Genomic DNA, 22,909 nt, shown 5'->3' on the forward strand with positions numbered 1-22,909 from the left:
TAAAGCCTAATCCTACATCTACCATTATAGAAGAGTCGATCAATTAGGTGAAATTGCCCAACATCACCTAATTGTGCAAACTCTTTCTTCTCTCCTGAGCATTCCAGTTAATGCAATTGCAAACTGATTCGTTTGGTGAAGCGGTTCCCTCATTAAAAGTGATTTCTGAAGCATCTGCGAGTGAGGCATTTTCCCATCCCTTTGCCAAATTGGAGCGTGGACATTGTGCTCTTTTGCACACAGCTGGGGCCGTTATATAAGTGGAGAAATGGCTATTGACATATGCATAAATTTCTGTTTTGTAGGGTATCTGGTTAACAAGACACCGGACGGCTTTATCACGATTGTGGAGGATGGTGGTAAGTTTGATTTTTTTTTTTGTTCGGTACGTTTTCACGAATAGGTACATATTTATTGCCTGCTGGTGAATGCATGATAAATATTAAATTCTCGATATATACAATTCTCTATAAGAAATTACATGTGACATATAGTTAAGGCACAAAAGTATTTTAATTACAGACGGTATTATTTGGCTTTTCCAAGGAGAGTGCTGTCAGTAAATTCTTGGGCCTCTTTCAGACAGGGCGGCCGGAGGATTCTCTACGGCCGAGGCCAATGAAATTGGGGCGGCATGACACCATCTACGGCGGGATGCAAAATGTATGACTGGGGCATCTATAGTGAAAATTAAAGTCTGTTTTTCGCTCTGTTTTCCCCTCCACTGACGTTTATGAGTGCAGTGATGCTTTTATATAGTGCTGCAGCTCCCCGATTCTGCGCTCCGCAGGCGGCATATATTTTTCGGCTGGGGGCTTTAGCGCCAAAAGCTCCTCCCCTGGATCCACCTCTGCTTTGAGACCCTTAAATTTTCTCCGTCCCTATCTGATGCTTACAGAGGAGCTGCCCAAGTACTTCATCAGCTACCCGAGCACGCTACCGGGACTGATGATGCTGATGATAAAACAGCCGACCGTTGAAGACTCTGTCCAATGGCTGCTTGAACATCACATCTACTGCATCATTATCACCAGCGACGGGTGAGAATGATAATGTTACATAGCTTTCCTCTTTCTGATAGAGAAATGAACTGCTAATATCCTACAGTCGAAATTCGTTTTCGCAGAAACCTTTTAATTGCGTTTATTTAATGTTTATCCTTTTTAATTGTTCATAATTGATCATGAAATAGTGCTAAAAACATAAGATCCTACTTTTGAATGCATCAGACGTTCGAATATGCCAACGTTTGTGCATGCCATATCGTTCCTAATAAAATCGATCACAGTAGGTGTGTAAAAGGTTATACGTTGAAACCACCTACCCGCGCTGAATAGAATATGCTCGCAGATATTTCTTCTACCCGGCCAACGGAGTGCCGTCGGAAGAGGACCTGCTGTCAACACAGCCGAAACCTGACGGAGAGAAAATGGAGGTCGTCATTCTAAATCGTCTTGAGAGATATGGTAAGTCCGCAGTCGCTGCTAAAGCGAGTGAATATAAAACGTTTTTTGACGGGCAATCTGGCGAATACACCAAGCTTCACCATATCTGCACAAAATCCCTTTTACAACCGATTTTCATATGATAAATTTGTGTCAGTGTTTTTATCGAAAATAATGTCTGACAAGTTGACAATTCAACTAAACAAGTAACTATGCAACCCAAAGCGATAACTACTAAGAAGCACAACGAACCTAATTTGACCAAATATGCACCAAATATATACCATATGTGACAAAATGTGTACCAGATTGCCGTCGTGAAAACGGCTATAGATTTAAACGTTTGATGAAATATGTTCCATTCATTCTCTGAGGCTAGAGGAGCTGTGGTGTCGTAAATCGTAATATGTAACAGATTAAATGCAAGGTCTCATTCAGTCATCATCTCAATTTGCATTCATTTGAATAATAACTGAGGCTGTTGCGCTGGATTGATTCGGGTAAACGTTTAGCATTAACATATGATACGTTTCGAAAGTTGTGGCTGTAGTCTGGGCAAGATATAGCCTCGTATTGCTGGTGCGCCCTTAAACACCAAATCATCATCATCATGTAGCTGTGGTCTCATGTAGCTGCAGTCTCGTAGGATTTTGAACGTTACAACTGAACATATGTTCATTGGGTCTGTTTTCATGTGAGAGCTATTCTTTCTAATTCTGACTCATCATTTATTCACAGCTCCGACATCAGGTCCAGACACTGAAAAGGCGCCGTCCACTGCTGTCAAGGTGCCGGAGGAAACACCCACAGTGGTCACAGCAAGTAAGATGAAACAGGCATACGAAGCTCTGCATTTGGTACAGTCATTATATGAAAATAAAGCTCCAAATGTGTTTCTGCTCTCCAAAGAGGTTTAATGGCGGACTTTAAAATGCGCAAAAAGCGAAAATTCATTCCTTTCAACGACGGATTTGCAATCATATCTAGCTGGCTGCTGTACATAAATTGAAATTGTGCCAAGTGTTTACGGTTTTTCCAGGTGACTGTTATATTCACCAAAAATTGCAATACTCTTTCGCACTTTTTATGTGCTCGTAATATGAATTGCGCCCTTAATAGGAGACATAAGAAGCATGTAAGCAGTAGGTATTTTTTACACTACCTACATTGTGATGGGGGATGCGGCAGTCAACCACAAGTGCATTTATTCTAACGATGGTAGGCAGAAACCAACTCAACAGCAGCCTTCTGCAATGTGTTCTGTAGACCGCTTGCTCAATTCCATATTCTTTTTCAGGTTTCCGGGTGATAGTGAACTCAGAAGGAATTCCCGTCATCTACTCTAACAAAGGTTCGCGATGTTCAATGTATGCTGCGTGTGCTTAGGAGGGCATGTGGTATGTAGACAGGTATCTTACAACATCCATGACGCAATTCAATCAGATAAATTTGCGGCAACCAAATGCTTTTTTATTGTTTCATGCCTGATCATTCCGTTATGCCTTCGTCGCATTCAAGTCTTTCTGTTAAAGGGACCCTCCCACCTTCAAAAAAGTTTATGAATTGGCATGAAAGTGATGTCGCTCGGTTCAGAAAGAGCGAAAACGAATATCTACCAAATTTCACCGAAAAATATTCACCGGTTTTCAAGATATTAGACTTTTACTTTTGCTTACTTTTTTGGGATCTCCGCTGTTTCTAGCGACTTTATTTTAGAAGTGCGGCGTTTGCGGCAGATGTTGCGCGCAAATAGCATATACCACCGCGTGCTACAAAACGTTTTAGTCAAACATTTAAAAATCGTTAGATATTTGCGCTGACGTCACACATTCAGAGGGGTATTCCTAAGCTTTAGCCCCTCTGAATCAAAATGCTGCAATTTTGAAATTCAATATTTCCGATTTAAGGCATTTCTCGATGTTGTGAGTGCCGAAACCGGTAATTGTGAGCCAGGGACCCCATTTTGGCTATCTTAACTCAAATCTAATGTTAAGGTGGGAGGGTCCCTTTAAGGTTTATGAAATGAGGTTCTATTACCCTCGCCCGTATTGGTGTTTTTGCCAGCCGCAAACGTATAAGAGGGGGGGGGGGTCCGATGGACCCTTCCCTTGCTGTTTGGCCCATGATCGAGCTAGAGCTTCGCGGAAAAAAAAAACGAGCGTGTTGTCTGTGATGAGAGGAAACCGATGATACTCAATTTTAAGGTCCTAGGTCATTGGTTGACCTTCCAGGTCAGGTTGATGGCCCAAAAGCCGGGAAAATCGGGAGCTGTCAAGTGTCAGAACGTTGTAAAATGTGGCTGCCATGAGTTTTTTTCGGGGTGATGATCACGAATATCATGTTAGTTTTGATCATAGATGATGATGTCATGCATTTAGGCCAGGTAGGGTCAGGTCAGGTCAAGTCAACCAGTGGGGGTCCTGCTTGGTATTTGTAGTAGGTGTCAACCGCCTCTGACAGCTTCGTAACATGTTAAGAAGGCACCAAAACTACTTCGCAAATATTCAAATTGTCGCGGACAGAAATAACCACCTTGTTTTCTACTGACAAATCATGATACTAATTTGAATTAATATTGCTGCTTACTCCAGGATATGGCGTCATTTTCCACAGATCCGCTGCCAACCAGAAGCATTTCGTGGTCGCTCAGTACGCCAGGAATCAGCTGGGGCCTGGTACCGGCGGCTACGTTAGAAGACGCCATATTCTGGCTCATTACCCACCGCGTGACCCAACTCATCCTAACTCCGGACATGTAAGGCTGTTCTGGACTAAATCAATGCTCACTCTTCCCTTGCGAAAGTATGTCCGTATTGTATGTGGTTTTCAATGATGCTGCAAGGGAAACTAAGCATGAGCTTTGCTAAGGATGAAACAATTATTGCTTTTTCATTTCATTTGCAACTCCTTACCAAACTGCGATGCCTGCATATAGCAATCCGTGCCATTTTTACCACAAAACCATCCTGTCGTGATATATTTACCACAGAGTTAACATTATGTAACTAACAAAAGCTTAGAAACTGATCAAGTTAACTTTAAGAAAAAAATTGTTCTGCATTATAAAACCCCGAAAATTTGCGAATGGTGCAAGGCAAGTGTGCAATTGGTCCATACAGTTTAAGGCATGGGCCATGCAATGCTCAGGCATATTCTCTGGAAATGTTAACATGCTTACCTATTATAGGTAAGTACATACAATCAAAACTATTGAGCTTTATTGCTGTTTTCACAGGAAATATTACTATCCAGTCGGTAAAACCTTGACAGAAGAAGACTTGACCTCGCTTACACCGCAGCCTGAGGATGTGCAGGCCGAACTGGTCGATATATCACCTCTGACGACTCACTGTAAGTCACGTCCCGAATAGTGTTTCAGTAGTTCATTTTTCAACCGATGTGTCAAGCTGGTGGAAATTCCCCTTTGATAATTAAAAATCCCTCTCTGCTCAACAGATCTATGCATGACAAAAAATGCGGAGGGTACCTAATTGTACTGCACTGAAAATAAGTTTTTGTTTTTGCACGGAACTGGAAAAATTGCATGAATTACTGCATTCTGCAGGTGTTTCTCTGGCGTGATGCTTGTTGCTAAGTGTAATTACATCAGCATTGCATCGTAGGTATGGCACTGCGTTTTCTTGCACATTATTATTTCATTCCCATATACCTATGCCATTGTTTCAGCGGTTCGCTGGACAATTATCTACGTAAACGGTTACCCACAAGTTGAATATACCGGCGACGATGGAACTAAAGGTAAGCTGCTGCAGTAAAATGGTTTCACATGTAAAATTAACAATCATTAGTGTGAGACCATAAAAACTTTTACCCTAAAAAAGAACAAGAGACGTAATAATGTTCATGATAATGGCAGTCACAAAATGTGTTCACGTTCGGCTAAAAAAATCAAAATATGTGCCATTACGACGCCTGTGCACCTAACGAAGTACCGACTCACCTTCGCCGCAGCGCCCATGGAGACGTACTACGTGCAGGGCGACCAGCCGACCGGCAGCCTGTGGCAGCTGGTGGTCCTGACGAGTGTTTCCAGCAAGCCGGAAACCAGCTGCATCTACAAGTGCAACACCATGGGCATGCCGTGGGTGGCCTTCCGGATGGGCGATACGCCGTAAGTGACCCTTCTTTACCGCGGCTCGGAGTGACTCCCCACTCATAAAGTGACTCACCACATCGCTCAAGATTTACCACATCGCCATGCGTGATTTTCTGTCACAATTTCGCGATCCAGCAATGTACGCTCCTTCCAGTGTTTCGCAGTCAATGAATTTCCCCCTTGGCTCGTCCGACCTCCGCGTTATCTAAACCGCCCGCCGTGCGCTCCGCAGGGCGTGCTGGTGCGCTCCCAGCGCTGACGTCACCGGTCTGACGTCATCGGTGCCATCGGAACCCGGCTACATCGAGATCATCCACACGAGCACCATGAGAGAGAGGTTCTATGTCGAGATCCACACGGACGGCGTTCGGACGGCAGAGTTCCAGGCCACGCAGGAGCCCTATCAGTACATCGACCTGACACTGAAGCGGCCAGGTACGCTGCTGCTGACCGTTGAGCTTCAAACTGTTTTACTCATGGATTCTGCGCGTCTCTTTTCTAGCTATTATTTCCCATATTGGTGTTATTCGTTCAATCAAACGCTGGTTCGTTCTGCCAATTGTCGACACAGAAGGTGTCACCCAGTGCTGTGCAGCGCACAGCGGCGAGGCCGCTCTGACCACCGACCACGGCCCCCTCCGGCAGTGACGGCCGAGTCTCGGAGGGTGCCGCAGTCGTTCGTGGCCGAGCGGCCCGACTCGCTGCTCTGTTACACGCTGCTGGGCCAGGACCGCTACGGCTGCAGCCCGTACTGCTACGCCAGCGGGTTCCGCTACAGCGCACAGCAGACCACCGCCGACGGCGCGTTCAAGTGCTCGTGCTGCATGGAGAGGGAGGGCAGCGAGCCGCCGTCGCTGCAGCTTGCCGAGGAGCCGGCCAGCAGCCCGGGCTTCTGGCAGATGTTCCTGCTGCCCGCGCCGCCTACCAAGACCTACGAGCCAAGTGAGACGATACCACATTACACTTATCGTTAACCAACGAGCCGCTGGGGGGCAAAAAGTTGTCCCCCCTTTACATTTTGTGGAATATTTCCGAAACCTGATGAGCTACGAACGTGAAACTTTACATAGCTTCAAATGAATCCCTAGATAGGGTTTGAGCAAAGTTTGGTGGTTGTAGCTTATAAGATGACGTCACAGTGGTCGGCGTGTGGCGCGGAGGCCCAGCGACCGCCGGGTTAACGTAGCTTTAATTGCTCTTTGTAAACACGTGTTCCGTCAATCACAATTGTTTTTCGTCTTGGCATGATGTGCATAATTGGCGGTGATGTTTCCACTTGATGAAACAGCAGCGTGTAGTGCCGTGTTGTGTTATCAATCACGTGCGGTGCTGTACATACACGGGGCTGTATGCATTCATACATGTGCAATTTTTTATAGTCACCGTGCATTTTGTTATGTTTCAGATACAGTAGAGATGCATTGCATGTTCCTGTCGCCGACAAGTATGGCACTGGTGGTCAACGGAAGTAAGTTGGCTATTGGGGACCGTTTTGTTAAAACAATTGTTATTCTCTGCAATATTTCATACAAATTATTAGAATCTCTAAGCGAAGCATCCTCCTTTACGATAATGTCTTGACTGCTACAGTCCTCGTCCCTAAGCACGTTTATTTATCTGTTTATTTATTTTCTTATTTATTTATTTATTTATTTATTTATTTAGTTATTATTTATTTATTTAGTTAACTACTGCTGTAAGGCCCATGACAGCAAAAGAAAGCTTAGGGTTTAATATTGTGCTAATTTGATTTTTTTTCTGGAATGCATAAGCTAGAAGCTTACATGCCAATTCCGTCCTCCGCTTTCAGAGGTACAACAGCCAAAGTTTGTCGATCCCAGTCTGCTGAGTTCCGTGAAGGGATCGTTCACGCCCGACAACAGCCCGGCGAACCGCGAGGACTGCGCCTACTCATGTCTCTACATGGGCTTCTTCGTGGTGGTGGTGTCACAGGACGTGTGTATGTGCCTGCCCAGCACCGAGCTGCCGCTCTCCGATGACGAGACGGCCGGCGTGTCTCTGTACGACATCACAGAGTTCCAGCCCAAGTCGGAGCCCGGAGATTCCACAGGTAGGCTGAATTGATTAAGGGAAGTAGATTTATCAGCATTGGTTCGTATTTTTTGTTTAGACTGAACCGCGTTTTTTTAGAAGTGCTGAGAGTTTTGTCACCAGTCCAGTTCAGTTTACTTTGTATTATATGCTGTTTATGATAGGTACTCTTTACAAAGAGCATTTGATATGCCGATATATATGCAGTAGGTACCAATATTTTTTTACTACTCGTAGGTACGGCTCTCGCGAGATTAAGCGGTAGGTTTTGCACTTTTACATTTTCGGTTATATCTCAGAAACTAATCGATCTACGATGGAGCCATTTTACACGATCATGGCCGGCCTGTGAACCAACAAGTCGATCGCATCTTGAACACTTAAAAGCTTAATTAACCCACGAGCCGCTGGGAGGGGGCATAAAGTTGCCCCCTTACGTTTTGTGGGAAATCTCCGATACCTACCTGATGAGCTACGAACGTGAAACTTGGCATAGCTTCAAATAAGTAAGTATACCTAGGCAATATTTGAGGAAAGTTTAGTGGTTGTAGCACTTAAGATGACGTCACAGTGACGTCATAAAGTTTTGTTTTCTTCCGATATGGACCGTTTCTGATGTCGCATGAAACATGCATGAAACTCAACTGTAAATGAACTAGACAGCACCTGTTGTCATCCTAAAACATCTAAGTACACTTCCATCTAGTTCCTGACCAGTAATCGGCCCCTTATATTCGGTCCCACGTATCTGATATTTCGTGAGGAAACTGAGAGACGTCATTTCAAATTAGATCAACCATGTGTGGATCGCCCATGATCGTAAATACCATACAATACAATACAATACAATACAATTTGGACACAACGTCGGATAGGTATTCAGAAAAATGTGTGCAAAATTTCGCTTCTCTATCTTTTCGCGTTGCGACGATATCGTCGCAGACGTAAAGGGGGCAACTATATGCCCCCCCCCCCCCCAGCGGCCGGCGGGTGGCGCAGAGGCCCAGCGGCCGCCGGGTTAAGACGACGAAGATATAGCCTGAAGTACACTAAATTTTATAGGTGCAAAACCTACCGCTAAAACCCGCGGGACCTGTCCTATATGATCAATTCTTGTAAGCACTAAGCTTTTCAAGTCAAGTTTCGATTGAAGCGAACTGTACATATGTAGGTACTGCGTAGGAAACAGCTAATACGAAACAGCTCATATTTAATGACACACGAGTTTCCCGTTTGTTAATGGGCTTACCGCACGGCGTGAAAAGCTTGGAGCACGAGTGCGCTAATGCAGGAGTGAATCGAGTGCATTAAAGTGACCATCCCACCTTAACATTAGTTTTGAGTGGAGAAAGCCAATTTGGTGGCCATGGCCTGCAAATAGGTAGGGGAGAGTGGGGAAAGATGCCCAGGGTTTTACTATGTCATATATTATTCGAAAATGACGATCGGAAGGCAAAAACTTGGAGTTTCAACAGAAGCCGACATCATTTTTCTCCAAAAATATCACAATTTCGTGCCTGAACTATGATAACTTTTTTTGCTATTAAGCATTTTCCTGAAGAAGTGAAAGGGGGCATCTTACCCCACAGGGTGGGAAAGACGCCCCCTGGCGTTGGGTAAGATGCCCCCTGCACTATAAGTGACATAAATGGGCACGTGAATCGCCTGAACGAATCAGTAGTCCCTTCGAGCCTGCAGTAGACACCAAACGTCATCGTTAGGGCCAGCTTAGTTCAGCGCGGCCAAACAAGCCTCCGTGGTGGCGTTCGGAGACCGCTGTGGGGCCCTTATAGGTCTTCATGATGCTTGAGGGCCCTCGAGCCCATCGTGGGGACCTCAGATGCCAGCGCGGCCCGTGGAGCCAACGTGGGAGCCCTCAAAGGATGTCGTGAGGGGCCTTGGAGCCAATAATGGGGCCCACAGAGGCCGTCGTGAGGGCTCTCAGAGTCAGATGCCGCCCAAAAAGTCGCTGTGTGGGCCTAGAGACTGGCATGGGGAGCACCCGACCGTACTGGACTCCCAATAGTCCCAGATCGGCTTTTGTCTCTCATCACAAATATGTAATAAATGATTTGACGGGCTGCTTGAAGGAAAGCCTACGGATTTAGGGGGCGTCTTTCCCCATCAGGACAGGGGGCATCTTACCCCAAGGTACCGAAGTAACATTAAATCAGTACAATTTGTTAGCCATAAAACTACACCCTGAAACAAACTGTTTGGGACACAGTACAAGCATGTTAATGTATCACGACTATAGCAAGGGACGCAAAAATTATCTACCTTCTTTGATATTTACAATGTTTTGACACCAAAATATTTTTTGAAAGCAGCAAATAAAAAACATGCAATCACCAGCCAGCCGTTGCCCAACTGAGCTTCGCAAATTTTTGTGCAGTTAACAAGGCAGGCTTCCGCTTTACGCTAAGAACATTAATTTCCAGGTTCGATTCTTTGTTTCGCCGCTAGAGGGGGTGGGGCGTCTTTCCCACCCTGGGCATCTTACCCCACTCTCCCCTACCGGTTTGGGCACTCGAAAAATGTTTTAATTCGGAGATATGGAATTTCAAACTTGCAGTTTTCGGATTCTAAGGGGCTAATGCATTGGAATGCCCCCTTAGAATTTGTGATGTCAGCGGAGATCAAACGATTTTTAAATCTTAGACTAAAACCATCGTTAACACGTGGTGGTATACACTGCTTTGCGCGCAACGTCTGCCGCACTTCGAGGCTGCCAAATTATTGCTTCCAAATAAGTCGCTAGGAACAGCGGAGATCCCAAAAACAATTTGGCAGCGTCATCGGTGTATGACGAACAGCGCACTTGATAACCAACGGTGACCCAAAACAGCAACATTTTTTAGTTTGACCTGACCTGGAAGGTCAATGACTGGGTATCATTGGATTCGTCTCTACCCAAAGAATCTTTTTGGTCTTTATCGCGAAACTCTATCTTCAACAGGAACGAAATGGCGCGGGGGTGGCATCCCCCCATGTGCGTTCTAGGATGGGAAAATGCCAATGGCATGTGCGGGCGAGGGTAAAAAAATGTTTAGTGCAGGTCAAAAAAAAAAAAACAACAACCTGGGGGTGGCACCCTCTCTCCATGTGCGGGCGAGGGTTAAAGAGACGATGGTCATTGTGCATATTGGTCGATTGGAATTTGTAACGTGTGTCTTTTTTTTCGTTTCAGTGATTTCCTTCACCATCTATAACATACCAAATAATTACTACCGTGTCGTAGTGAACAACAGTAAGTAACCAGGCGTTTTATGTGGGGAAAATCCATACCGCACAAGTTTCCGTGACAAGATATATTTGTGTACAACTGCTGAAATACGAGTTAAGGGCTGAAATGGTATTTATGCAACTAGTGAAATTTAGGCTAAAATTAAGTTAACACAGTGTACACTGCACCCTAAACTCTGTAAAATTGTTACTTTTCTTTAGGTACTACTTGCTATATCCGGAACCAATCAATAACTTCGCCATGGATGGTTAGTTATTAACCTTTTCATCTCTGTCCGACACAGAGTGGCTGCCAGCCGGCTTCAGTGCCACCCGGCCGCCTGGCGCCTGGGAGGACCAGGGTCCGAGGGACGTCAACGACTGCCTCAACACGTGCTCCGAGAGCTCCAACCTGTTCATGATGCTGCATACTGTGGACGACGTCACGTCCTGCTGGTGTGCGCCCAGCGCCGACCTGACCATCCTGGACCAGGAATACCCCACCGAGGCCGGAGCATACCAAGTGCTGGATATCAGCGAACTCAAAATAGGAGTCGTGTCCTCAGTCCAGTTTCAAGATGGCTTTGAAGTTACATCAACCAGCCTGGCAAATGATTACTACACATTTACAGTTAGACTTCCGGGTAAGAAACCTAAATTTCTGAATAGAGATGCTCCATAAATTTTTAGGATCTAGCATATTGTTATTATAAGAAGTTTGTGTAGCTTGGCGTTCACGTTGTCATTGGCGGACGACTTGATCGTCTTTGCTTTGCTCACCTTCACAAGTCACCACCGTAAGGCTGGTTTCAGTTACACATGTGGGTCGAGGGCTTTATGGAATCACAAACATGATATCTAAGGACTCATACCATACATTCTAAAAGACGGACTATGCCTAGGTATGGGGGTGGGATAATCTAATTTTATTGCTAAACATGTAAAGTTAGGTACTCCAGCAGTGACTTGCTTGAATATGACATTTGAAAAATACGAAAAAGCGATCACATGCATTCACAGAATGTAAGGACAAACACGTAGGGACTTAATCATAACTTTTTGCAACATTTCACAAGCGTTTATTTTCTGTCTCCAAAGGTGACGCCGATGCCTCCGAGCTCACCACCTACTACACAGAGTCTGCGCCGTCCTCGCTGCAGCTGTACCCGATGAGCGAGAACCGTCCTGCAGATTGTGTCAGCGCTGCCACCCTGATGAGGTGTGACTTTGTTCTCTGGAACCCGTCTGATCCTGAGAAGCCGTGTCAGTGTGGCCAGCTCATCAACGACGGCCCCCTGGGACTGACCGATACCTCCGTGCCGCGTGAACGTGGCAGTTTAGAAGTGATCCAGCTCCGCGCTATGCCACGTCTTGCAGGAGAATTGACTGGTAAGTAACATACTCTTGAGTAGTATCCTCGGAAAATGAACAGTGGGAGACTACGAATGATGTTTAACTCTTGTGCTGTCATTGGTGGCGATGATACAAACAATGTATTCATGTGGATAATTTTTTCTTGTATAATGTAAATGCTTGCAAAGTCACTTTGGTTAGAAAAAAATATCTAGGAGGATCTAGGTGGACGAGGAAGACGATATGTCTTCCTCGTCCTCCTAGATCCTTAAAAAAAGAAAATATGCCTCTCCTTCAAATTTCAAATTACCGACCGTCTGATCTTCGGGGATGGGTGCCAGCACCCTCACTTTTCAATTTTCATATGCGGGGGGAGGCGCTGACCCCGCAATAGCGACGCCCCAAACTTACTACTGCTTTCGTCATGAATTTGCTTATTTGACTGAATGATCATTTACCAAGTTTTCTTTCTTTTCAGCGATTTCCTACTCAGTCTTTGAATTCATTGCAAGCTACTACCGTGTGATTGTAAATAATGGTAAGATTTAGTGAAAAGGCAGTTATAGTTTTTCAATGCAAATGGCTTTGAACTCTGATCGCAAAAGACTTAAATGAACATCATACATTTTCATAGGACTAGCTTAATTCTAGCAAATGGTCGCACCCATATGATAACTTTTTGCACCATGAAAATATCGGAACTGAGTAACAAACTTCAATCATTTATAATCGGTTTTTGGTAGAAAGCGATACTCTAACCTACTTAGAATACGTATAATACGATATGCTCTAGATTATAGTAAAACTGGCTGCGTTTTGTTGTTTGTTTTGGCTAGCGGCGTCTCTTACGGTCGGTCCCTTACAGATATCGTCCCGGCTGGCTTCAGTGTGTCTCAGCCCGCTGGAGCATGGACTAGCCTGGGCCAGATGACCATTTCGGAGTGCATAGACACCTGCTCACGGGAGAGCGACTTGTTCCTGATGGTGCGGACGGTGGATGACGCGACGTCCTGCTGGTCGGCACCGCTTGTGGACATGAGTCTCCTAAGACAGCAATTTCCCAGCGTGTCGGGAGAATATCAGGTGCTAGACCTGAGCGTGATGAAAATAGGAACAAAAATCACCGTTACGCACAGCGCCGGCTTTAATGTTAGCTCTACAGGAATCAAGAACGGCTATCGTGGATATGCTGTTAAGATGCCAGGTGAGGCACAGTGGGCTCCACAGCCCTTACTTCTGCAACGTCACCTCTCATGTTTGGTTAGGGAGAACAGACTTGTGGAAAGCCTGAACCTAGTCGACATGTGCATTTATTGTCTTTATCTACTACGGATGTTTAATGTGCATGGGAGTTATACAATTAAGGTTCTGTATGCTTATTGGGAGCTTCAAGCTCTGGGACCTGGCATAAGTCTGGTCGCACTTTTTTCGCTTGGATCTTACGACTTAATTCTTTCTAGACGAATCGGAACCATCTGAGCTGACGGTCTACTACACCAAGTCTGCACCCTCCTCGCTACAGCTGTTCTTCATGACTGAACATTATCCGGGCAATTGTGTCGCGTCTGCCATGGGAATGATGTGCGATGTTGCCATTTGGAACCCGTCCGAGTCTGAGAAGCCGTGTCAGTGTGGCCAACTCATCAACGGCGGTCCTCTGGGACTGACCGATACCTCCGTGCCGGACGTCGCCGGATACATGGAAGTGATCCAACTCCGCGCCATGCAGCCTCCCGCAGACTTCGAAGGTAATCCATTACTTTTCCCTTAAATCTCTTTCAGAGAATCAGCACATTCGTGTGACTTTATTACTTACCTGATACGCTGGTGGAACTCATAAGTAGACCCAAACGATTCTTTTTATTATGAGAAGCATGCGTGTCAGCAGGATTGCGAGGACACTGGGCATTTGCAGCCTCTAGGAAGTGGCAGCCTTTTGGAACTCTTACATGTCATAGTAATGGTATTCTTAGTATCCACTTACCTTCTGTATGGCATTGTAGTTCTATCTAGCGTTTCAAGCTTTCAACGCAGCCAAAGAAATCAAGTCAGTGTCTATCATGACTCACACTTAGCAAATGTTGTACGGGGGATTGAAGATAAGTTGCTTTCAACTTACTGCAAGGATACCACGGATTGCTATCCTTTTCCTCTTCATCTTCACCTTGTCTTCATTATTAATTTGCTATGCCACTGAATGGCGTCCCATGTGGGGCTACTTGGCAGTGCGAGGATTTTAAGGTTAAAATTGTCTCTACTCACTTCGTGAGAAACAATCTTAATAAATTATCCTTGCTCCATCCTTGCCCCACGTTGGACTCCAGTTTGTGTCCCGGAATTTTATTATAATGGACTCAAGACATCATAGAAATAAAGTGGTTGGATAAGACTATGCTTGGTGTTATGCTTGCCCAATGAATGAAGAGATCGACTCTCTTTGCAAGTAGGCGCCCAACGTGGGGCCCTTTATCATTCCTTTCTTTTTTATGATCCTTAGGTACTTATTGGCTTCCAGCTCGCGGCCGAGTGGTAGGTGCGATAATAGTAAGGAAACAGAAGCGTGGTGTCGAGATGCTCTCTGATTTCTAACCCGCGCTCTGGTTGGGGGGGACTATTTTTTGCCACCACCTCCAGACTTTTCGATATATCTCCACAACCGCTGCACCGATCGTCACCAAACTTTCAGTACCCTCCCAGGCATCAATTTTACACATTGTGACCAAAATCTTTCCAAAGGCTATGATAGGTTGGCCGCAAATGACGTCAGAGTGACGTCATGTTCTACCGTTTTCGACAAAAAAAAACGTTTCGTGGGAAGACCTGTCAGGCCTAGGTATAGCTTTGAAGATCCAGAATAACGTTTAAGACATAAAAGTTGGAGAAGTACCAGGTCTACAAAACTGCTATCTCGATTTTTTTTAATTTCGACCCCAAAAATAGAAAAAAAGAATAAAACTGCCAAAAAAGTCCAAAAAATCTTCGATTTTCCAAAAAAAGGAATATATAAGGTAGCCCTTCCCGACTTCTAGCCACATACGAAATTTTAGACCGATGCCTCTTTTTGTTGGCCAAGTTTTACGGAAAAAACTGTTGAATGTTGATAATGTCAAATTTTCAAATCCCATTTTTAGCAATTCTAGAGAACGTAGCACCAAACAAAGACCACCATTAGACTCGCCGTGACGAGCTGCATCGGATCAATAACCATATTATGCAAAAGTATCCACTTAAGAATTTGATTTTTTACCTGACATTGGCCTGACTTCCACCAGGAAGTGACCTAAACCGTTCCTGATGGCCTTACAACTATTGAGTTTGAAATGAAAGATTCACCATAACATACATAACACTGCCCTAGTAAAATTGGGTTCATGTGCTGACCCTTGATGAGCTGACCTGTGACCTGACCTGGTATTATCAGTGACCTTAAATAGCAACATATGTACCTACTAGGCAACTGACGCCCTATCATATGTACTATGTACTAGGCAACTGACGCCCTATCGCTGATTTTCGGAAAAAATGCGTTTTACTCGATGTTATAGCGCATTCTCTAGAAGACCCGTAACCGGCAAAACATTTTATCTTTGACCTGACCTGTGACGTCATCGGTGACTCTGAGGTCAATGAAATGTGGTCTCTTTCGACAAATTTGTAAGGGCTTTCGAACGCCGTTTGAATTTTGCGGAGCCGTCCAGCAGTTTCGGAGATACGGGGGGAATACCCCCCACCCCCACCAAGTCGCGCTATAAACAGACCCCACCAGAGCGCGGGCTAACATAGGACACAGGTCTCTACGGTCTCTACAGATAGGTTTGTGTACCGAGTCAAAAGCAGTTCTTCGTCCTTGTGCTCTTACTGACTACGAGTGCCCTCGGTAGTCAGTCTTCATGTTGCTGAAACTCCATCTTATTTGCTTATGGATTACTTTGTTTTGTTCCAGGTTTATCTTATACGATGTACGACCTGTTTGCCGGCTACTTCCGTTTGATCGTCAACTACAGTAAGTCTTTAAGCATACTTGTTATACAGTTACATGCAACATCGCAACGAAGCTCAAGGATTTGTTTGAAAATCCGTTGTCTGATGAAAGTGCACCGAGAAACATTGTCGAGTTGCTAGCAATACAGTATGTATGTGAGACCCCTTATATGCTCAATTAAGTGACTAGCAATTCATGAGATTATGATAAGTCTGCCTGGATCTACCAGCAGTTTTTTATGTTTGTATTTCTAAATTAGAAAACATGCAATGCATACCTGTCTCTGAATCATGCCAGGCCAAAATTTATGCCGAAATTTCTACGTTAATCAACCTTGCAGCAGATCGATAATCGCGTGCCCGCTGCTGCTAGAGAGATATTCATCGTTCCCGAATATGCTGGTACTGATATGAAATCAAAGTGAGCCCTACCAAGAACAGACTAAGTTTAGCCATTTTAGACCAAATTTATTCAAAACTTCGATGTTATTTGATAAGAAAAACTTAGCACTTGTCCTTAGGCGAGAGCCAAAAACACAGATATATGGCTAAAAAGGCTGTAAAGGCTTTATCTCACCTTTTTGCCTGCTCATATGCTGAAAAACGCCGGAAAAATGTGTCTGGGATTAGTAAAGGTTAGCTTTTATTTCATGCCAGTATCAGCATATTCGGAAACATCGAATACCTGTCTATCAGCAGCAGATCCGCGAATATCAAGCTGCTGCTAGATTGCCAATCGTACTTTTCTTGTAATCCTCGTTCTCATCAGAGGTACCTTTGTCCTTACGTTACAGAGGCACTCGCGGTGCGCTTCAGCGGATCTGAGCCCGCCGGGAACTGGAAGAACTTGGGCCACTTGAGCGTTTCTGAATGTTTAGATGCCTGCTACCAAGGCGACGGCCTGTTCATGATGGTGCAAACGATGAATGATGTCACATCTTGCTGGTCTGCGTCTCTTGTGGACATGAGTCTGCTGAGCCGGGAATACCCTAGCGGGCCGGGAGAATATGAAATATTGGATATCAGTCCCATGAAGATAGGATCGGAAAACACGGTCACTCACAGCAATGGTCTTGTCGTGACATCGACAGGAATACAAAATGGTTACCGCGCATTTACCGTAACGATGCCAGGTAAGAAAACGGTATTGTCATTTCTGAATGATGCATCGATCAAGCTACTTGTCCGAACATTGTTAGTGACTGCATTATTAGCGCGATAAGCAAAACATTGTTGCACCCAGGTACAAGGCTGCTCGATAAGCCATAATTTTACAAATGAGAATGAATGCAACGCAAATCAAACTAAAGTGCTTGTTCCTTCATTTTTTTCCTCAGGTACATCATTTCCATCCGGGCTGACGGTCTACTACACCCAGTCCGCTCCTTCGTCACTGCGGCTCCTGCCCGTTAGCAGCGCACAGCCGGCCAAATGTGTCAGCTCTGCAACGCTGATGTTATGTGACGTGGCCGTTTGGGACCCGAATAATTCGGACATGCCATGTCAGTGTGGCGAGATCGTCGAAGGTGAAACACTAGGCCTGACCGATACGTCCGTGCCGGATACCGTTGGATTCGTGGAGGTCATCCAACTGATTCCCATGCCACCGCCCGATGTTGAGCCTGGTAAGTGAAGTGTTCGTGCCATCCATTAAAGGATTGCCACATCATGTAGGTCGTATATAGACTGTTAAAAAAGTACAATAAACAGGAATGATCTGGGAGCACCACTTACGTTGCGACCGTTTGAAGTATTTCTAAAAGCAGTTGCATTTTCACCCGAGATTGTTATGTCAAAAATTGCTTTATAACATAAATGCACTAGTCTGGGGAGTCGGGACGCAATGCAGACTGCTCTGGATGTTTGACTTCCTGGCTTTCTTTGCAGGTCACGCAAGCTTCCAGTCGTTCTGGATGACGCCAGAAGTCTACAGGCTTATCTTGAACGGCGGTATGTGCAGAGGAAATAAGTTTTGTTAAGTTAACAGTTAACCCTCGCATGTGTGCGGCGTTTGCCAGCTTCTGATGTGTAGGGGGGGGGGTCGGTTGGACCCCCCCTTGCCGTTTGGCCCCTGATCGAGCTAGAGCATCGCGGAAAAAAACGAGCGTGTTGCCCGTGACGAGAGGAAGCCGATGATACCCAATTTTAAGGTCCTAGGTCATTGGTTGACCTTCCAGGTCAGGTCAATGACCCAAAGTCGGGAAAATCGGGACCTAACTATTAGAAAGTCGTAAAGTGTGGCTGCTAAGGGGTTTTTCGAGGTACTGATCACGAATATCGTGTTAGTTTTGATCACAGATGATGTCTTTAAGCATTTAGACCAGGTCGGGTCAGGTCAGGTCAGGTCAACCAGTAGGCGTCGTGACGGGTATTCGTAGTACGTGTCAACCGCCTCTGACAGCTTCGTAACATGTTACGAAGGCACCAAAACTGCTTCGTAAATGTTCAAATGGTTGCTAAATTCAAATTCAGCTCCAAAAACTAGCCTAGAAACATGTAAAACTCGAAAAAGTGAACCGAGGTCACCCGAGGTCACCAAAGGTCAATGACCTGACCTGACCTGACCTTGACACCCACCCTAATGCATGGGAGTAACATCAAATCACATGTTTGAACGTTGGAAACCACGAAAAGCTTGCAAACGCGCGGCTAATGCGAGCCGACATACGCGGAATCGCGATTCCGGCCAAACATGGTCTCGGAAAAGAGGTCACAGGTCAAAGGTCATTTGGGTCAGGGTCATGAAATTTTCAGGGTCGGTGTAAAATTGATCAATGCGAGGGTACTGAAAGTTTAGTCGCGATCGGCCGCTTTTTACGCGAGTTATTTGCGAAAAACCATGGGGGGGTCCATCCGACCCCCCCCCCCTACACATGCGAGGGTTAACAGTCTGTAGGTATGTGTTTTTGCCCAAACGCGTGACGCTCTCCGAGAAGCGGCCAAATGTTCCTTATCAAGTTAGCGAGGCCCAGAGATTCTCCTATAGCGTCTTCTGTTCTTAATCAGATAATTTTGAGCTTGTGTTGGGGCGCTTGTGTGACTTGTGTGACATCTTGCATTGACGAGCAAAAGACATGTATCATGTCCATTGTCCATGTATCGATGTCGTGATCGCAGCAGTGGTTAAAGACATCGTGCCTTTTCTATGGGCACCTGATTTCCATTTTGTCGCTTCCTATAGTTGGTTAGATGTAACAACCTGTAATGCCCTGTTGTCGCCCACGGAGTGATCACTAAAAACGGCACTGATCCGGTATCTTGTCTTTATCATCCGTAGAGATCATTCCGGCGAGCTTCGCCCGTAGTGCAGCCGTCCAGGCTGCTGCCGGAGTCAACCTGGATCGGGCTATTGTCAAAGAGGCGTGCGCCACTACATGTTTCGGGCTTCACTACAACGGAGCGGCGCTGTCACATCAAACATGCCGCTGTCTGGAAGATCCTAGCAGCGTCTCGTCGCAGCAGCAATACGTGGCAGGCGATGACCTGGTGTCGCTGATCAATTTCGCGAAGTATCAGCCTAAGCCAGATGGTAAGCATTTATGCTACAATTGAACTGAGAATTGCAACCCTCGCCCGTATTGGCGTTTTGCCAGCCGCGAACGTACAAAGGGAGAGGGTCCGGAGGGGGTCCGTGGGACCCTCCTTGCTGTTTCGCCCCTGATCGAGCTAGAGTTTCACGAAAAAAAACGAATGTACTTACCGTGACGAGAAGAAGCCGATGGTACCGAATTTTAAGATCCTATGTCATTGTTTGACCTCCCAGGTCAGGTCAATGACCCAAAAGTCGGGGAAATCGGGACGACCGTCGTAAAGTGTGGCTGCTATGGTTTTTCGGGGCGCTGAATGCTGATCACGAAAATCATGTTAGTGCTGATCACAGAGATATCTTCATGCGTTTGGGCTAGGTCGGATCAGGTCAGGTCAGGGCAACCAGTAGGGATTCTGCCGGGTATTTGTAGTAGATGTTATCCGCCTCTGACAGCTTTGTTACATGTTACGAAGGCACCAAAACTACTTCGCAAATGTTCAAGTGGTTGACAAATTTGAATTCAGCTCCAAACATATAGCCTAGGAACATGTAAAACTCGAAAAAGTGAGCCGAGGTCGTCAAAGGTTAATGGCCTTACATGACCTTCACGTGACCTAAACACCCACCTGTATGCATGAGAACAACATCATATCACATGTATGAACGCTTGAAACCACGAAAAGACTGCAAACGCGCGGCTAATGCGAGCTGACATCCGCAAAATCGCGATTCTGACCAAACATGGCATCAAGAAATAGATCACAGGTCAAAGGCCATTTGGGTCAGGGTTATAAAATTTTCAGAGTAGGTGTAACATTAAAAAAAGCATTCATTATCTACACGGTACTAAAATTTTATCGCGATAGGCCACTTTTTAGGCGACTTTTTCGCGAAAAGACGAGGGGGTGTCCGTTCGACCCCCGCCCCCCCCCCCCCCCCCCCCCCCACCTTCCACCCACCCTAAACAGGCGGGGGATAAGTAACGCAAGGAAATTCGTGCATAAGATGGTAAAAGCCAACGAAATATTCGCTACCATGCATATAGCAGCATATCTTCCCAAAACATGATGTAACTGTCATGTATTTGAATGGTTTTAACTTCCACAAAATGCAGGTATAAAGCTCTACGAACATTCTAAGCAGCAGCACTGAAGTCGTCTTCGCTGTTTTTCAGGTTCAAGTTCGACGATCACATTGCAGGTGCCAGGCACACGTTACGGCCGATTTTTGTTTGGGAACGGTAAGTTTTCATTCGAGGCGCGATTAATTTAAAGTACCAGTCTGTTTTGAACAGATTAAGGTAAAGTAAGCGTCAAGCGGCATCCTTGTATCGGAACGACATTCGATCACCGGTTTTCGCTTTTCCATTAGAAGCAGTTTCAATAAAAATCTATCAATCGATGCGAGTTTAGAATGACGCTTTTCGCAACTTCAGTTTGCTACCTTTGGAACTGTTTTCGATCTCAGCCCCGTAAAATGTTACCATTTCAACGGTATATTTGTAATATGATCGAACCAGTGAAGCTCACCATCATTTGTCTCTGTGCCCAGCCGTGCTGCCTTGCGGATTCACGCCTCAGAATGTGGACCCGTACACGGGCCCTCCAGGCTCATGGAAGGACGCCGGAGAGCGAACAGGCCTGCGCGACTGCGCTTCTGAATGTAGCAAACTTCAACTGAACTTCGGAGCGATGCTGCCGCTTGGTAAAAACATATTCAAATGCTGGTGCGCAGAGAGCGTAGACATGTCTGCATTCAGTACGGCAATGCCGGAGGTCGGAGGCCGGGCGCAGATTCTTGACTTCACCGATGTTATCCGCGGAATCTCGTCTTCAAGGCTGCAGATTCGTCACGTACACGGTCGCTGATTTGGCGTACATGTCGTTGAATCTATGGGGCTTGCATGGTGATGTTAGTTTTGCCAATTTGTTGGGAAAACGGCCTGAGAGCAAACCTGACTACAAGCACAACCTGTCATTTGACAAGGTTTAGGCAAGCTAGATATCCATAAGCGTTTAGGCATTTCTCCTGTGGAGATGCTCTCTTAGCAGGCTGTGTGCAGTGCTGTATAGAAAAGTGTGGTTTTGTTTCCGCAATTTTTCACGCATCTATCTTTGATTGTGTGACTTTCTATCTGGGGCTCTCTTCGGGTAGTGTTTTGCCAAATAAAGTATACTTAACTGTTTGACCTCTGTGTTGGGTTGATGGGAGAGATTGGGAATGAGGACGCCCGTTGATTAATTGGCGGCAGCCATTTTCCCGCTACTATTGATAAAAGCCTCATGTAGATCTAGCTATGTTTTGCTCTCCCGCTGCCTTACTGTTCGATTTTAAACAGTCTCGTGATCTCTAGATGTCTGTATTGGTAGGTCAATACGTAAGCTTCTCTTCACACAAAGGGTTAATGTCTAAGGCTGTTCCATCGAGCGCGGAAAAACGGTAACGAAGACGTAGAGGTTAGTGAACATACACTTAGGCCAAAATAAGCTAATTAACCCTCGCCCTGGCAGGTCATTTTTCATACAACGGCTTGGCTGGGGGGGGGGGGTCGATGCCCCCCCTCCCGGCGTTTCGAAAGTAAGCGTCGTAGCGCTTCGCAACAAAGACCAGTCGATTGCTCTCAAAGATTACTCGCGATTGGAGGTACCGGGCTTCTTAAAAAAGTTAGACGGAATTCTTTTGCGAATAGACAACATTTAACAGCATTTAAGCAAAATCAATGCACGTGGAAAATCCGATAATTTTTAGTAGAATTATGTGATACCATGGTTGTTGAGCCTAAAACATGAGGCCGTGGTCTAAGGAAGAAAAACACAACTCGTGAAATTCTGCTTTCGCAGACTAAGTCGGTCGGTTCGACACAGCGGAAGATCCGCAAACACTTCAGGGCAATCAGAGCACCATCTTTAAGAAAAATTTTCCACATTATTGACAAGTTTCTGGCTCGATGAAATGTTAAAAATAGGTTCACGCAATTCAAGGAATATAGCGGCGGCCGTAAACCCAATCAAAGGCTCACGGCGTACACCACTCGTGTGAGAGATGCGCTATTCAGACTGTCAATGGTCAGGCTCTGCAGCGACGTTTGTTGGAGGGTTCTGCAATATCAGGATGATCAGAGATCCGGAAATGCCAATGGTTCCAGCAAGATGGTGCCACGCCAATACCGCTAAAGAAAACCGGGAGGGGCTGTGGGAGCGTTTCGGG

The 22,909-nt window shown here is 45.6% G+C and overlaps 1 protein-coding gene across 6 annotated transcripts in view; it reads left to right on the plus strand.

Moving 5' to 3' along the window:
- The window catches only part of LOC122391269, a 64,319-nt gene extending 42,432 nt beyond the window's left edge, over positions 1 to 21,887 (plus strand). For all 6 annotated transcript variants that reach the window (XM_043385037.1, XM_043385038.1, XM_043385040.1 and 3 more), the window contains 26 exons: positions 306 to 359; positions 899 to 1,040; positions 1,351 to 1,466; positions 2,184 to 2,267; positions 2,743 to 2,796; positions 4,059 to 4,200; positions 4,681 to 4,796; positions 5,133 to 5,204; positions 5,418 to 5,577; positions 5,795 to 5,997; positions 6,208 to 6,504; positions 6,968 to 7,030; positions 7,373 to 7,633; positions 10,805 to 10,864; positions 11,145 to 11,483; positions 11,938 to 12,228; positions 12,671 to 12,730; positions 13,058 to 13,396; positions 13,653 to 13,940; positions 16,136 to 16,195; positions 16,968 to 17,306; positions 17,511 to 17,798; positions 18,061 to 18,123; positions 19,451 to 19,702; positions 20,877 to 20,942; positions 21,254 to 21,887. In XM_043385037.1, the coding sequence (XP_043240972.1) occupies positions 306 to 359; positions 899 to 1,040; positions 1,351 to 1,466; positions 2,184 to 2,267; positions 2,743 to 2,796; positions 4,059 to 4,200; positions 4,681 to 4,796; positions 5,133 to 5,204; positions 5,418 to 5,577; positions 5,795 to 5,997; positions 6,208 to 6,504; positions 6,968 to 7,030; positions 7,373 to 7,633; positions 10,805 to 10,864; positions 11,145 to 11,483; positions 11,938 to 12,228; positions 12,671 to 12,730; positions 13,058 to 13,396; positions 13,653 to 13,940; positions 16,136 to 16,195; positions 16,968 to 17,306; positions 17,511 to 17,798; positions 18,061 to 18,123; positions 19,451 to 19,702; positions 20,877 to 20,942; positions 21,254 to 21,570 (4,526 nt within the window). In that variant the 3' untranslated portion in view covers positions 21,571 to 21,887. The remainder of the gene's footprint in view (positions 1 to 305; positions 360 to 898; positions 1,041 to 1,350; positions 1,467 to 2,183; positions 2,268 to 2,742; positions 2,797 to 4,058; positions 4,201 to 4,680; positions 4,797 to 5,132; positions 5,205 to 5,417; positions 5,578 to 5,794; positions 5,998 to 6,207; positions 6,505 to 6,967; positions 7,031 to 7,372; positions 7,634 to 10,804; positions 10,865 to 11,144; positions 11,484 to 11,937; positions 12,229 to 12,670; positions 12,731 to 13,057; positions 13,397 to 13,652; positions 13,941 to 16,135; positions 16,196 to 16,967; positions 17,307 to 17,510; positions 17,799 to 18,060; positions 18,124 to 19,450; positions 19,703 to 20,876; positions 20,943 to 21,253) is intronic.
- The last annotated feature ends 1,022 nt before the right edge of the window (positions 21,888 to 22,909 follow it).

This window comes from Amphibalanus amphitrite, unplaced genomic scaffold (assembly GCF_019059575.1).
Source record: "Amphibalanus amphitrite isolate SeventyFive unplaced genomic scaffold, NRLGWU_Aamphi_draft 000428F_arrow, whole genome shotgun sequence".
NCBI lineage: Eukaryota > Metazoa > Arthropoda > Thecostraca > Balanomorpha > Balanidae > Amphibalanus > Amphibalanus amphitrite.